At 42.6% G+C, this 17,772-nt stretch overlaps 1 protein-coding gene across 1 annotated transcript in view; it reads right to left on the minus strand.

The window, feature by feature from the left end:
* ANKRD33B (ankyrin repeat domain 33B) overlaps positions 1–17,772 on the minus strand; it is a 115,181-nt gene that overhangs the window by 38,154 nt on the left and 59,255 nt on the right. The window contains exon 2 of the mRNA XM_077809168.1: positions 3,696–3,825. Within this exon, the coding sequence (XP_077665294.1) occupies positions 3,696–3,825 (130 nt within the window). The remainder of the gene's footprint in view (positions 1–3,695; positions 3,826–17,772) is intronic.

The raw sequence follows: 17,772 nt of genomic DNA on the forward strand, positions 1-17,772 counted from the left end.
ATTAGTTTGATCCTCCAGCAGCCTCAGCATTGAATCCTGCCTCCTCTCATCACGCTGCCACCACCTATCAGCTTCAGCCCGCCGCTTACTCTCTTCAGCCCACCACCTCTCCCCCTGGTCATTTTGTGCTTGCCTGCACTCTGACATTGTCTGCCTCCACGCATTCGTCTGTGCTATGTCAGTGTGGGAGGACAGCATGAGCTCAGAGAACATTTCAACGTGAGTGCATTTTTTTCGCCTTCTAATCTTCGCTAGCCTCTGGGAAGGAAGATCCTGTGATCCTTGAAACACATGCAGCTGGTGGAGAAAAAAAAAAAGGGACAGTGGTATTTAAAAAGACACATTTTATAGAACAATGGGTACACTCTTTCATGGTAAACCTTGCTGTTAACATTACATACATAGCACATTTGGTTTCGTTCCAAGGTCGCATTTTGCCTCCCCCCACCGTGTGGCTAACCCCTCCACCTTTCCCGTGGCTAACAGTGGGGAACATTTCTGTTCAGCCACAGGCAAACAGCCCAGCAGGAACAGGCATCTCTGAATGTCCCCTTAAGAAAAGCACCCTATTTCAACCAGGTGACCATGAATGATATCACTCTCCTGAGGATAATACAGAGAGATAAAGAACGGATGTTGTGTGAACGCCAGCAAACATACACTGCAATGCTTTGTTCTGCAATGATTCCCGACTCCGTGCTACTGGCCTGGCGTGGTAAAGTGTCCTACCATGGTGGATGGAATAAGGCTGCCCTCCCCAGAAACCTTTTGCAAAGGCTTTGGGAGTACATCCAGGAGAGCTTTATGGAGATGTCCCTGGAGGATTTCTGCTCCATCCCCAGACACATTAACATACTTTTCCAGTAGCTGTACTGGCCGCGAATGCCAGGGCAAATTAATCATTAAACATGTTTGCTTTTAAACCATGTATACTATTTAAAAAGGTACACTCACCAGAGGTTCCTTCTCTGCCTGGCGGGTCCGGGAGGCAGCCTTGGGTGGGTTCAGGGGGTACTGGCTCCAGGTCCAGGATGAGAAACAGTTCCTGGCTGTCGGGAAAACCGGTTTCTCCGTTTGCTTGCTGTGAGCTATCTTCCTTGTTCCCCAAACCTGCTTCCATATTGCCTCCCTCTCCATTGAAGGAGTCAAAGCACATGGTTGGGGTAATGGTGGCTGAATCCCCTAAAATGGCATGCAGCTCATCATAGAAACGGCATGTTTGGGGCTCTGAGTCGGAGCGGCCATTTGCCTCTCTGATAGGCTTGCCTCAGCTCCTTAAGTTTCACACGGCACTGCTTTGGGTCCCTGTTATGGCCTCTGTCCTTCATGCCCTGGGAGATTTTGACAAATGTTTTGCATTTTGAAAACTGGAACGTAGTTCTGATAGCAGGGGTTCCTCTCCCCATAGAGCAATCAGATCCTGTACCTCCCGTTCGTTCCATGCTGGAGCTATTTTGTGATTCTGGGACTCCATCATGGTCACCTCTGCTTATGAGCTCTGCACTCACCTGCAGCTTGCCACACTGGCCAAACAGGAAATGAAATTCAAAAGTTCACGGGCCTTTTCCTGTCTACCTGGCCAGTGCATCTGAGTTGAGAGTGCTCTCCAGAGCGGTCACAATGGAGCACTCTGGGATAGCTCCCAGAGGTCAATACCGTCTAATTGCGTCCACAGTACCCCAAATTCGACCCGGCAAGGCCGATTTCAGCACTAATCCCCTTGTCGGGGGTGGAGTAAATAAATCAATTTTAAGAGCCCTTTAAGTCGAAAAAAAGGGCTTCATCATGTGGACGGGTGCAGGGTTAAATTGATTTAACGCTGCTAAATTCGACCTCAACTCCTAGTGTAGACCAGGGCTAAGGCTTAGATCGACAAAAGGACATGGGTGTTGTGACCCTGAGCTTTGTGGTGCCTAACTTGTAGACATATAGAAAAATCACAGGAACAACACTATGATCCACTAAGCTTAAATTCATAACTCTGCTAGACACCAAAAATCATGGACTTAATAAAGACACTGGATTTATGGCCCATTACAACAATCGGTAACCCACTATGGCCATGTCTCCTCTAGCAGCTGTGCCACTGTAAGATTGCTCATGTAGCCACTCTACGCTGACATAATAAAACCACCTCAATGAGTGGTGGTAGCTATGTCGCTGGGAGAAGTTCTGCTGCCGACATAGTGCTATGCACACTGCCACTTATGCCAGTAAAATTTACGTCACTCAGGAGTATCTTTTTTCACACCCCTGAGCGACATAAGTTTTGCCAACATAAGTGGTAGTGTAGACATGGCCTAACTCTCCTTTGTCCTATGACTGTAGAGGGGTTAACTGCACACTTTGCCTTGAATCGTCTCTTGCAACGTGTGTTAACTCCTTATCTGTTCCACCTTGTATTTAGCCATGACACTCTGAGTACCTTTTCCAGACCTGAAGAAGAACTCTGAGTAAGTTTGAAAGTTTGTCTCTTTCACCAATAGAAGTTGGTCCAATAAAAGATATTACCTCACCTTCCTTGACTCTTTAACATCCTGGGACCAACATGGCTACAACACTTGAAACAAATAAATACAGTAAGTACATCATGAATTCCATGCCTGGGGAGGGGAGAAGGTTGGGCATCCACTTAACTGTTACATGATTGCCTCTGAGGTCCAAGCTAGACAATTTGCTTAGATGAGCATAGCTGCAGAGCTTGGTAGGGCTGCAGACCTGTTTTGGGCTCCACACCACAGATAAAAATAGTCTGTATTTGGCCTGTCGATACAAATCCTAATCGTATTTGTCACCTCTCTTTTCTGAGTCACTTTAGCACTTCGTATCCACTTATAGTACATGACTACAGCAGTCTTTAAAATTAAGGCACAGTATTTTACTTTTTAACAATAATCAACTGTTAGTTGATTATGGGTATATTCATGCTAGAATAAACACACATTTGTCTCTGCGTGGGATAAAACATGCAGAGTGATTCTTTGATTTCTCCCTCACTCCAGTGTAAATGAGGAGTGGCTCCACTGAAGTCAATGTAGTCACCCTGGTATAAAACCAATATTAGTGAATACTGATTCAGGCCCATAATATCTGATTAGATTCCTTATCCTTAATAGGGAATGACTAAATAACATATTTGCAGCTAAAATACTTCCAAGCTGTCACATAGCTCCTTAACTTTCTTTCCAATATTCAGCAACGACCACAGGCCATCAAGATATGTACAAGGTATGTGAAAGAAAGCTATAGTTATGGACACATTGCAGCTACATAATATACTGTATTAACATCATTATGACTAGTTGTTTATCATGGAAGAAAAACAGAAAATTCAAAAGGAAAAAAAACAAATCAAAAAGTCACAGGATCACATTTTTGAACAAAATTTCATTTTTTTAAGTTAAAATAATTAAAACCATCTGTTAATAATTAATGGCTGAGATGCATTCATAAATCCAGGCTACTCTCCCATACAAAAAAAAGATATGGTTTGAATTTGCTATCTATATATACTGAACTTGTAAACGACTCATGAGAGCTTTGGTTGGGATTAGACTCGCTGGGTTTATAAATTCCATAAGCCATTGTGAAAAAAAACTCCTAAGGGTCACAGTTTTTGTCCCGAAAGCGATGGCCATGACAAACACACTGCCGTAAACCTGATACATAAAGTTGAAACAGAGAAAGAACCTTACCTGCCTGCGCAGCTGTAATTAGAGCCGTGTTCCCTTCATTGTCCTGCCAGTTTACATCAACATGAGGGCACTGTGCTAAGGCTATTACAATATCCACAAAACCTTGGTAACAGGCAACAATAAGGCCAGTCTATAAATAAAAAATAAGGAGGTAGTTAAGGGTAAGCAGACTGATCAATAGTACATTGAGGAAGCATATCATTTGGGTTTTGTTTTGTTTTGTTTTTTTTAAACATGAGAGAAACAACATGACATTTGAGTATTAACTAGTGCTGAGCCTAAATTGCAAAGTTTGAATCTGAATTTCCACAAAGTTAGGGTAGATTGGGTGAGGGATTACACTGGACCTGCATCTGAACTCCCACAAAACTGGGCGTGTGTGTTTGGATCTGGGGCTTTTGTTCGGGCTAATTTTCTTAGGGCCAGATTGTTCCCTGCAGCTTCATGGTTGCACAGGGATTGAAGTGAAGATGAAAGGCACAGCAATGGGCTCCATAGTGGTCCCCGTGCTTCATACACTAAAGAGACTGCTCTCTGCATGTGCCCCTTGGGTTCATGACACCCCAAAGGGGCAGGAGGTAGGGTAGGCCATGACTGTGTCCCCAAAAAACCAACAGGGAAGGGGGGGTAAAGGCAGATATGTGGAGATATCCACATTCCTCTAAATGCAAGGCTGTGCCTGAAATGAATCATTGACCCTTTTATTAGGCTTGGGTTTACATTTGTAAATTACTTCCTTAAAAAAAAAAACAACAACAGTAAATAATATATATTGAAAAATATCAAATAAGGTCTAACAATTTTAAATATTATGGAAAATTATAATCCACTGAGCCCCACTACCTACCATTTATCAATCAGTGCCACTAGTAATTTGTTATAGTTCAGCTAGTGACCATAGTGTTCCAGATTCAGAAATTAGTTTTTACAAAGTATTTTAATTCAGAAATTCTACTTCTCACAATAGATTGTGGATAATAGGAAAAAAAAACACATGTAGCTCTAATAGGGTGCGAATCATTATATTGTAAATCAATGTGGGATTATGAAGTATAAGAGTATTCATAAGACACCATACAACTCATTTTTGGAAGCACAAAAAAGGCTCATATTAAAATACAGACTAGTATGCTTTTAGAACACTAACATTCTGACTTAAATTTGGGAAATTCAGATTTAAGGCACCCATGGCATACTGATATCTGTGCCTTATACATATATTTTATGGTGGGACACAAGAACTTTCCTTATATTATCACATAGCAATAAGCCAGGCATAATACTGTACTGCTAGGCAAGAATTATTTTACAAATGTGGCTTAATGATATGCAGGTCTAGAAAAATTTTGTATACTAATTATTATAAACTATCAGATTATATTATATGTCAAGATGAACACAAGAAGTTCCCAGGCCACTGGGTGATTTTGCATTTAGTCATCTGAAAAGCAAATATCTGTCCTATGGGTAGTTTTATTTTAAGTTCATAATATCTGTGGTCAATTTTAAATATTTCACCTATCACCTGGCAATCCCGCATTCTTAATACTGTAAATAAAATAAATCAGTTTAAAAAAATCACCATTTAATATTCATAATAACAACTAAAAGATCAGTAAAATCTCCAGGAGGAAGAGAAACCAGGAAATGTATCTGACCACCCAGTTTAGCCCTGAACCATTGTTTAATTAAAAAACAACAAAATAACAGCTTCCCTGAAATATCAAAATACTCCAGCCATTGATTAAATGGAACCAGAGTACTTAATCCTCAACATCTCATTTGACCATTAGAATTAAAACCATTATCTCATGATTTCAGGATTACTTGCGTAACCCAGTACATAAGCATCCACAGTGCTCTGATAAATGTACAAGATAAGGCAGCAACAAGTAAAATAACTTCAATGTTTAGTGAGAGTCCATGGGTTTTCCCCACTACCTACACATTGTTCTTAAATGCTGACTGTGATCTAAACACATCAACTAACTGCTCAGAAGACAGAGGCAAAGAATAAGGAGACAAAATTAATCCTTTCTACTCTGCTCCATCTGCCTAGCCAGAACACACGGACATGCAGAATTCAACTTGACCACCAATTTACAGGGAGAAGTAAGAAGCCTGTTGGTGAAAGAACTTTAAACCTAATGATGTAGCAAACACAAACCTCTCTGAAATTTTTTCAGTTCAAATGACCCCATTTGACTCCTAGTTGGTCCCTATTTAATCAGAGAAGTGATGACTGCTGTTAATAGTAGCAGGGTCCTTCACATACTCCAGCCTGTCCACCATGTGCACAAGAGAGCTGTAGCTATAACCCCTTAGTCACATTTAAAGCGGAGTAATGGGGAGGAGTAAGCACATCAGAATCTGACCCTTAGGTTTTCTTTCTTTCTTTGGGAAAATTAAAACAGCAGCAAGGGCACAACATGATCTGGGAAAGATCATTATTGAATAGATATGAAACACCAAAGTTGCACATTTCTTGTAGCCATGGGATCAATAAGCTTGTAAAGGAAAGACCTCAGCAGAAACCATCTCTAATCTTTTTTGTTAAGGAAAATATTGGACCAGATGTCTGGCTGGTGTAAATTGGCATAACTGCACTGAAATTAATAAAGCTATGCCAATTTACACCAGTTTAAGTTCCACTGAATACACCAAGGGAGAAGTAAGCAAGCAGCTGTGATTCACAGGTGTGTCTCTGAGTCACAATACCTCTCCAGGCTATTCCTGAGGTGATGAGCTTTACATACCACTCCTCGCTTAGGGATGTGCCTAAATTGACAATAAAACCATTAGCAAATACAGCAGACAGTAGATCACTTCTGGGCTTAGTTTACTCAGCCTACTTCTACCAGAGTACCACTACTGCTAATAATCCCATCCTAGCCAATCCCACCACCTTTCTTAATTACTCTTACCCCAGCCCTGTAGTCTGCACAATTGATATACTTCTGACACAGACCCCACTGGGCAATGAGCTTCCTCTGCCAAGCTATTTTGACATTACAATCAGGTTGCTATTAGTCAATACATTAATGTTACAAAGTTGCCTCAATTTCCTGTTCCATTTAAATTCTGGGTTGTCCTTTCAGTTCAGGTGACAAACAGTTTCGTTAAGATACAGACAAAATGACATCTTTTTGGTCAGCGTACAGACCACAATATTTCTCAGCTGGACCTTTGAATAAGACTATTATTCTAATTTCTTTTTTACACAATTCACCTCAGACCCAATATTTAGCGAAGCTCAGCACTCCTTGATAAAGAGCATTTCAATTTCCTTCCAGTTAACATGCAATACTTCAAAAGATTCCTTTGAAACTGGATGGGGGGACTTGTTAAGTGAAAGTATCCTTATTTGCATACAACTTCAAGTAACACTATCAGAAGACATTCATTTTCCAGGTGGGGCTGTCTCAGGTAACTGAAATATTACAGCAATTTAATCATTCTGACCCCCTGCAGGTTTGTGCGTTCCCTTTGCCTGAATGGTTGGTCCTGAGACACAATGCAACTCCTTTTGGTCAGACCCTTAACATTACTCTCTTTCTTTAATAATTTCGCTTCCTGTTGAATACTCAGGACTTAAATCGCCTCAGTTTTAAAAATCTGCAGATGAAAAACATAGTCTGATCATATGGAAAAAGTAAAATATTAATGGTATCAGCCAAATAAGTGTACAAAAGTTATAGGAATATAGGGCTCTTCAGGAAAAGATGGGCAATTGTTTTATTTGAGAAGAAAATAATCTTTAATACAATGATATTTTTAGCATGCCCTGACAACAATACAGTATAGTTCTGCTTTTCAGTGGGTAAACCACTGACTGCTTCAATCACTATTCGGAGTATCAATCCTGTAATGAGTTCAGAAACTTGTTAGTGTACTTCAGAAAAGCCCATTGCTCATTTCCTGAGCTTGCTTCTTGCTTTCTACAGAAAAAAAAAAAAGAGAAAACCCCCTTCATTTGTGGGAAGATTGCTGCATTACAGCATTTTGAGACTTTCCTCATTTTGAAAGGCTTCTAGGCAAGGTTTCTTTGTAAGCCAAAGCATCACTTATTGGAGTTCAGACACAGGTTTGGAGAAATCTTGCCAGTTTATTTAAAAGGTTAATATTTCACATGACTCTTTTATGGTTTCCAGAGAATTTAAGGACCAATTAACCTAAAAAAGAATTTCTCCAAACTCTAAACAGTTGCTTCATGTCTTTCTTTTTCAAGGGTTTTTGCAGTCAAACATGCGACTGATGCCAAAGCTGTTGTCATGATTGAGTTCTAATGCAGTGCCTTGGACCCAATCAGATCAGTGTCCCTTTGTGCTGGTAGTCACTGTACCAACATGCAGAAAGCCATCGTTCTGGCTCCAAAAAACGTACAGTCTAATTGGAGAGGTAGCAAACGCACACAGGAGGACCAAACCATACTGCAAAGTGACAGGGAGAGATTACTCCAACAAGAGCTGCAGCGAATGGGAGGACACTTTTATTAAAGACCTACACCCAGGGAAAGGAACTAAATAACACACATACACAGTATTGAGCAATGTAATCAAATGGCGACAAGTGTCTCATTAAAGTGAGTTTATTTTCATCTAATCTTCTTATCGCCATCCTAATATTTTCATATAGCTATTTGGTGTGGGATCTGGAATGGGTGGGTGGCAGGGGAGCTGGTCCACTAATATCTTTGTTTTAAGAACTGATCCACAGAATAACATATTTGAGAACCACTTCTATAGGAATTGTACCTCACTGTCCTTCCTGCCCAAAGAGAGGAAAAGCTTTCAGATCTGTCTGAAAACTCAGACTATGTTCCATTTAACATAAGCACAATGGCAACATAAAAGTGCTGACTTTTATTTTTAATATGCATTACATGTTATGAAGCTTTACGAACAAAATATGATGTAGACATTTACTGATATGTTATAATTCTGTCACCATTCCCCTTCCCTCAACATATTATTCTGTGCAACAAGTCAGGTTATTTTAATCACACAGCACTATTTTCCTCCTGCTGAAAAGAGATTCCTGGTAAGACTAGTGATAATGCTGTCCCCTTATTTTTTTATTTCTTGAGGAGGAGAATGAATAAAAACTATGAGATTGTGAAGCCTAACATGACGTCCTTCCATAAGAATTATATAAGCCTGGAATAGTAGAAAATGGACAGTAGTGACAAAACAGCTGTGAATGTTGTTTAGCAAAAAAATTTGTTATAAAACTTTCACATCATTTGTAAAATAGACACTATTTTCAGCTGTCACTAATCCTGCAATACAATGAACATACTATACAAACACCCATTAGTACTTTGCTGCCACAAGTAGTGTCTATTTCTTTTTGAGGGCATATTTTTGAATAACTACGGACAGACTAGATCCACGTAGGTAGCTCTCTCTGATGTTAACAGAGATTTCTGTGCATAAACAATAGTTAAATGCTGGAATATAGAGCATTTATGTTACACTCTATAACATTAGGCAGTAGCATAATTCTATACTTCTACACTCTATAACATTAGGCAGTAGCATAATAGTTGAGTGAACTGATACAAAGTCCACTCCTGTGCATGTCTTATACCTTAAATGTAATATATTATGGGTAAGGCTGTAAGAAAGTTGTGGGGGTAGGGGGTGGCTCAGAAGTTCCAATCACAGTCTGTTAAAATTGTGATTAAAGTAAGTTGCGGACGGGCCAGATTTGAGTGATGTTGCAACAGGGTTGGCATTTCAAATTTCAAAGAGGGAGGGTGCAAATGTCCATGGTGACCAGGGTTGCTTAGTGTTACCTAGCAGCTCTGTGTTCTTGGGGAACCAGGGCGCAGTACCCAGCCTGTCTGACTCATGAAAGACCTTCCCCCCCACAGCCTCTCCTTGAACCAAATTGATCGGAAGAAAGACTAACAAAAAGCAATGAAAAGGCAGAGGGAGACACACCTAAACCCCTGGGATAAGGGTGACAGGATTAAGGAAACTCCACTAGCGTCATTTGCATCGAAGATGGGACAAGGAGGCATCTCCATTAGCATACAGAATGGAGAACAGAGATTCCAAGGCAAGAACTGCATGGAACTCTAGGACCAGAATAGCAGGGAAGCACCGCATGATGGGGGATCTCCGCTCCAGATGTTAATGAACCCATGCCTGCACACACCCAGCTCAGTAGTTATCAGTCCAATTCTAGTAATAAATCCTTTATTGGTATCCAAAATAGTGAAGCTCCCTAATTGCATTGTGAGCTCCCTCCAAGGAACACCATCCATAGCCAGGAATGATCAGCTCCCATTGTCTAGCCTGAACAAAACAACTTTGTTATACTCCCTTGAGCCATCAGCTTACACATACACAAATCCAGTGTTTTCCCTTGAACCATTGGTGTTTCTCTACAAAGACCCCTACCCATGCTTCAAGTAAGTGTTCTGATGCCTGGATCCAAATCTGCATCAGTTCCATTGGATTTCATCCTCTCCTGACTGATCGTGCTGGGAGCTCTGCCTGTCTCTAGCATTCCAGACCCTCAACTACCATCACTACCTGGGACCCTCGATCGATTCAAGCTTCACAGAGTGGTGAGAACCCAGCTCTCTCTCTCTCTAGGTATAATCTTCTGACCTTGACTTGTGTGATCACTTATAGTTTTCCAAACCTGACCTTTATAATCAAATTTAAGTTAGATTTAATATTATAGCTGTTTTGTTTGTTTGACTCCCCTATGGTTATTAACTGGCAATAAATAACTTTCATGATTAAGCTGGTTGCTTCTCTCTCTCTCTATTCCAGTACGGTGCCCACGGCATATGAGGGTGGCAGCTTGGCGGTGCTGTTCGACCCAGCCTGCTGAGTCCAGGGACATATAAGGGGTTAGCTTGAGAGTGCTGATTAACCCGCTCCTCTCAGATGTGCTCTGTTAATGTGTGTGTGTGTGTGTGTGTCCATCTGATTCTGGGGTTGGAAGAACCCAGCCCTGGGGAACCTAGGTCCTGCAGGATAGCTCCATTGGGAGGGAACTTGCAGCAGGAGAATTAGGAGCTCTGTTTGAGAACAAAAGTGACACAAGCAGTACATTGACAGAAGTACAGACCCTTCCCCCCCGCCAGCCACCCCGCCCCAGAAAAGTAACCCTAATAAATGAGCATACCCCAAAGCAACAGGCAAAGCTGGTAACATTAGGCCCAGTGCAGCCACCCAGTGCTGGGACCATATGTTGGGGGAAGGCGTTTTAGAGTTTTACCCTCCCTGTCCCACATCCAGCCCTGCTCCCTCTACAAGAGAGTTGCCATTGCAGAACAGAGCAGGCAGGAGCACACAGACTAGGCACCTCTGCCCACCTCAGAGGGTAGCTTTTTCAAAGATAATATAATATAGAGCTTACACAAGATCACTTCAGGTAGAGCTGGGTATAGAAACCTGGTTTATAATTAAACACAGCACACTGTCTTTCAGAAATAACTTGCTGTAACCTATATTAGCACAGTGTGACTCAGTCACCCTCTAGCAGCTACAAGTTATGTACAAGTTTGAGTCTCCTACTGTTTATTTCCTGGTTCTTTAGCTTTAGTGAAGATGCTTATACTGTTATATCTGGAGGTATTGGGTTCAGTCCCTGAAGAGCAGTGGTTTTCAAACTGCAGGTCGTGACCCAGTACTGGGTCACGGACTGGAAGGCACTGGGTCGCGATGGCTCTGGTCAGCACCACTGACCGGGCCATTAAAAGTCCCGTTGGCAGTGCTGCCCGGCTAAGGCAGGCTAGTCCCTACCTGTTCTGATACTGCACTGTGACCCGGAAGCAGCCAGCAGCAGGTCCAGCTCCCAGGCAGGGGGCCACAGGGATTCGTGTGCTGCCCCCGCCCTGCCCATGCCTACGAGCGAGAGCCACGCAGAGCCACTTGCGCACCTCCGCCTAGAAGCCGGACCTGCTGCTGGCCGCTTCCAGGGCGCAGCGTGGTCTGCAGTGCCAGGACAGGCAGGAATCCTGCCTTAGCATCCCCGCTGTGCTGCTGCCCGAGAGCTGCCCGAGGTAAGCCCACACCCCAACACCATACCCCAATCTCCTGCCACAGCCCTGAACCCCCCCAAACCCAAAGTCCCCTCCTGCACCCCAAACCCCTCATCCCTGGCCCTATCCCAGAGCCTGCACCCCCAGCCCAAAGCCCTGATCACCTCCTGCACCCCAACCCCCTGACCCAGCCCAGAGCTCCCTCCCACACCCTGAGCCCCTCATTCATGGCCCCACCCCACAGCCCTCACCCTGACACTCCAACCCTGAGCCCCTCCCACACCCCAAACCCCTCATCCCCAGCTCCGTTGGGTCATGGGCATCAACAATTTTCTTCAACCGGGTTGCCAGAAAAAAAGTTTAAAAACCACAGCTGTAGAGGACCCAAACAAGTACACTGTTATGTTTAGCTATGCGGTTTAGATCACAATCTATTCCCAGAGCCAGGAATAAAAAACAAGAATTTTGGCAGCTGGCATTCCTGTGCTGTCTCACAAATACTTGTGTAACCCACTGGTAATAGGTGTGTTGTGTCTTCCTGTTTGGGCTCGTCTATGCAGAGAAGACCAATATGCATTTTCTCTCATCTTCTATAGCAGAAATGGTCTGTCGTGTGGTTTTAAAAGTTGTGGGATCCAACCTTGATCTTGACTCATGGCAGGAGAGAGAGAGATATGTACAAAAGTTAACATGTGAACCTTGGTGTAACTAGTAGAATGATCTGATATTGCAAAACATTTCATTTAGAGGTGAATATGGATTCTGTCCTAATATTTGCTTTACTGATATTTTTAATTATTGGTATTTGGTTAATGGAAACCAGTGTGTAATGACAGGTTTCAGAGTAGCAGCTATGTTAGTCTGTATCCACAAAAAGAATAGGAGGACTTGTGGCACCTTAGAGACTAACAAATTTATTTGAGCATAAGCTTTTGTGAGCTACAGCTCACTTCATCGGATGTGTCCAGAGAGTGGATGCCCTGCCTGTGTGAGCTCTGAAAAGGTCAGAACTTGATTTAATAAATTTATATTTCCAGAAAGCAAGCCTGATTCTCAAAGGTGTAACTTTAGTGCTTGAGGGGACTGGATACTACCAGGCATTGTTAATAAGGTATAGAACCTTTCACCAATACTCCACTAGTCTGAATCTAGCCCAGCTCAGCTAGGATTAAAAGTTGTTCTCATTTCATTGGTATCTCCTATTCAAGATGAGTTTGGTGAGTCTGTGCTCCAACTCCCATGTCACAAACTCCCTACCATGGATGCGCTATTTTGTAAGTTGTTCATGGCAGAGATTGTCTCTTATTATGTGTTTCTACAGTGACTATCACAATGGGCCCCTGAGCTCAGTTGTGTCCTCTACATACCTCCTAACATTTCGAGTGGCTAAAGTGGGATGCAGTGCCCCTCAGGTGCGGCCCATCCATCCCTCTGTAGATGGAGACAGAGGGGAGGGTGGGCAAAGGTTGATTGGCATTGCAACCTAGTGCATGAGATTACAACACCACTCAGACTTGGCCTGGCCACTCCTCCATAGATGCTGAGAGAGGGGTGACCGGGCCATACCTGAGTGGTGCTGCAATTCTGTGTGCCAGGTCACAACACCTCTTGGTTTGGCATCCCTCTCAAATGCCCCGGGCAAACTATCCCTTTTGCCCCCACTTCCCAGGAGACCCTGACTGTGGGAAATGTTCTGCTCCACCCAGGACAGGGAGTTTTCAGGGATCAAAGTTGGACAGTCTTGTAAAACCTAGGACTGTTGAGAGGTCTGCCTCTAGCAAGAGTGCCTGTAGCAGGGGCCAAAATTGCATTACTCACTCTAAATTTGTCAGACTTAGCAACACTATAATGTCATATATACAGGCACTGCATGAATTCAAAAGACAGAATACAAACCAAAAAGCATGATGTAATTTTTCTTTTTAAAATCATGTTTGGGAGACCAATCTCATGATATTTGGGATGGACTCATAATTTTTGAAATTTTGAAATACTCCTCCTATGTGCAGAGCAAGAATTGTAGGAATAGATTCGGAATGGGAGATAGCCTACCATATATGGAGCCAGAAACAAGGTAGAAGGAGCTAGTTCAGATGGTTTCCATCTAGTAGCAGCTACCAGAGCTAGAGACTGATAGGCAGTGAGCACAGAAGGTGCTGTGATGCTACTACTGACAACTACTCTCACAGTCCTTGTTCACAATATATACTTTTTCTTAATTGAATGCCAACATTTTAGATAAAATGTTTGTGTTTAATACAGACAAAATGTAGTTGCTTAATATTTCCAATCCTTTAACATTTTGATTTTAATGTACATTTCAATTTTGATGTGCCACAATCTAATTTTTTGCAAGATGTTCCTTTAAAAAATATTTGCAGGCTCCACCACACAGACATATTCCTCATATTCTGTAATCTTTTTACATTTTTACCCAGATCCTTTCACCTTGCAAACAAGATTTTGAAAATATGCCTTGCTTAACACTTTGGAATGCATTGCCTATTGGAACGAGATACATTTGGCTTCAATATTGTAGTGACAATGCCACATAAGTGTCTAGCTATTGTAGGACAATAAACATGAGAACCACAACCATACGATACTTTTGGAGCTCAGTAGTTACTTCCCAAACCTGGTTGTTCGATACTGTAGTGCCTTTTGTGGTCTCTGCAGGCTGACTTATTTTTTGTGTTTTCTCCTCTGTTTCTGGCTCTGTCCCTAGACCTCTTGCAAAAGGCTACAATAGTCCACAATAATGCAGACAGGGCAGGTTATCCAGGATACCCAGTGAATCCCTAATCTCATTTTATAGGAGGCAGCAGCATTAGCTGGGAGAGTATACAGCATCTCAGAAAAGCTGTTTTAATTTTAAAGGCACTAAATTCAGTTAACAATAGTCATAATCGATTTAAAATAGTTTCCATAATCCCAATTAATAAATATAACTGACACAAAATGGCTACTAGCGACTGATGTCTTGGGGCTACTGATGAAGCTGTAAGATCCATTGGACTGCAGAGTAGTCTACAGTAGCATACAGTTCATCAATAATTTTTTTTTAAAGGCAGTTTAATTGTGGTGCTGGTGAAAGGTTCCCGTTAGACAACCATAGAGTCTGAACTCCTCTATTTATCAGAAGGGTAACCATGTTAGTGTGGATCTGTAAAAGCGGCAAAGAGTCCTGTGGCATCTTATAGACTAACAGACGTAATGGAGCATAAGCTTTCATGGGTGAATATCCACTTCTTCAGCTGCATCCGATGAAGTGGGTGTTCACCCATGAAAGCTTATGTTCCAATACATCTGTTAGTCTATAAGATGCCACAGGACTCCTCTATTTATATTTATACACACAACAGCTGAAGCACTTTTGCCTCACCTGTGCTCTTCCCTGAGCTCAAGGTACCAACTATTGGGACAAGAGCATAGTTTGCTTCAATCTCTGTCCATTCAGTCCTTGGCCTCTCAGCTGAGGCCAGTCAGAAGGGCAGTTGTAGGCACAGCTTCCCCAACTTTCAGGCAAGGGGCAACAACAGTGTCTCCTCCCACTTCCAGCTTTGAGCCTGAGGCAGAGGAGAGGGGAAGGGGGCAGCAGCAACAACAGCCTTTGCATTTCCCAGAAGTCCTGCCTAATAGCTGAGGAGTGGAGATGCCACACAACAGACTCAGCCAGCACAGGGAGCCAGAGGGAAGAGTCCAGCTTTCCTTCAGCTGGATCCATTGACACAGAGAGGGAGGAAAGGTCCCCTCCCCACAGTTCTGGAGCACACGGGAGGAGGCAGAGGACACCCCCACCCCCTCCCACTGGAAAGGAAGGGGAGAGGACCGACTTTCCCCTACACTGGACCTGAAGGGAGGACAGGATAGAGAATGTGGTGGGGGATACAGAAGCACAGAGGACACTGGGGGGTGAGGCGTTGGTCGGACACAGGGAGGACATCAGGGAAAGAGAGCATGGGGGTGACATAAGGGGATACAAAACTTGGAGGTAGACAGAGAGCATGGGGGAAACAAGGGGACCTTGGACACCAAGGTAGAAACTGGCATTGGGGTAACATAAGGGGAGGACAGCACTCCGACACAATGGTAGGGAGTAATCTGAGTGCTGTATACACACAAGCATGGTCATGCACACATGAAGACACACTTTTATGATATAACACAGGGACATAATGCTACTAGGGGGCTTTGAGGAGGAGGGGAACTGAGCCCATCTGCGGCACTAGCTCCTTGTACCCTTCCAATTTTATATTCGGTTACTGCGCATATTGTCGTGATGTGAAAACTTGTACAGTAGGAAGTAGACACATATATTCAACTCATTTCACATATGCCATTGAACCACCATTATACGGGAGTAGATTTGTTACTAGCAGGTATTGAAACGGTGCCCTAGCCAGGAAAGGTTCTATAGCCCATTACTAATCCCTGAGTTATGCCATCCTCCAGTGTGAAGTGCCTAATTGCAGTTATAAAGTGATAGTTATGTTAAAAATATAATTGTTTAAAATGGGTGTTTAATATTCTTATGCCAGGTAGAGCTGTTCCCTGACACCGTTCACTAAATCTTAAAGTTTTAAGGAAATTAATATAAAGAACTGAGATTACAAGTTTAATTGATAAAATAATATTGTTTGTGACCCTGGAAGCCCATTAATGCCAACTGGCACAGGGCCCACTTTCTGTAACTCACAACAGGCCTGACACACTCATTGCCCCAACACACTCGTGTCATAATCTGTATCTAAAAAGTGTCATGTGAGGTATCATATATAAACTGGTAACACACTGGTCCCAAAAACCATTGCATGATGTATGTACAGGTTGTGTATAAAGAGAGATATGTATGTGTGCTGAAAATGTGTTCTTAAAATGTATCTAGGAGGCAGTGCATAAATCCAACCTACCCTGACAAAGGCATGTGTATTTAAGTTGTCTGACCCAGTGTGATCACCAGCAGAGTACAATGCAAGCATATTTACATTTAAGGTAAACATAGACATCAAGCTAACAAGCAGAGGAGAAGGCTGCTTAACAATCACACCAGAGGACAAAATCTGCACCCCAGTAAATCTTTCTGACTCTCAAAACAGACACAATAGGGTAATGTAAGGGGGACAAAGAGACATGGCTAAGAGAAAGCTGGGGCAAACAGACAACTTTGTGTGTTTCAAGTCAGTGAGCAGAGTCAGCATAACTCTGAATGTAATTGGGTGTCCTTATTACGAGTTATAGACACATGAAGCACTGAGAAAGGCCTCACAGTTAGCTCCCTAACACAGGGAGAAGATAGCGGTACAATACCCCTCAGATTCCAGACAGAGTTCGGGGAGAGGAAATGCAAGGGTAAAAGTATAAACAATTGTTATTTTTAAGTACTAATTACTGCTTTTTCACTTTAAATCTCCAGGAATGTACCTGTTGGTCAACCGGGAGAGCTGCTACCTCATTCCCCTGGACACCAAAATTAGGATTTAACCTATACACTTTAATAGACATAGTTTGAGGGTAATTACCTGTATGTCAGCAATATGTTAATTTGAGCCATGGGCGGAGCCATTATGTAATCTTTTAGACCATTGGCTTATTGTGCTTATCTTGTCTTGCTGCTAGAACCTATCCAGGGGCTTGGGAAAACCCATCGCTGTTGCTTCTCTCCACCCAATAAGCACCCTATATACTCTATTGTAATCAATTCTTCCGCAGTGTCTCTGAGCCTAATAAGCAAAGTGACACTCCGCCAGCGCTGTGTGTAATAAACTCCTGTGCTTGACTCTACACGGTGTGGATTACTGTTCCTTCATCAGGTATTGAGGTTCACTGATTGTTACCAGCAAGACAAGGTTTGCACTGAATTAGTCCTGAAATATTTGCTGTCAGGGCAGACAAGCTGGTGTGTCAAGATTAACATAGCTCAGCAGCAGCAAAATTCTCACTTGCTGAGACTGAGAGGGGTAACACAGGGGCTCACCATTTTGGAAACCACAAGCAGGACATCACAGTATTGACATAATTTACTTACACTTCTGTACCCATTTGATTTGGTACAGCATGACATTTTGATGAAAA

Source organism: Eretmochelys imbricata, chromosome 2, assembly GCF_965152235.1.
Source record: "Eretmochelys imbricata isolate rEreImb1 chromosome 2, rEreImb1.hap1, whole genome shotgun sequence".
In the NCBI taxonomy this organism is placed as follows: Eukaryota; Metazoa; Chordata; order Testudines; family Cheloniidae; genus Eretmochelys; species Eretmochelys imbricata.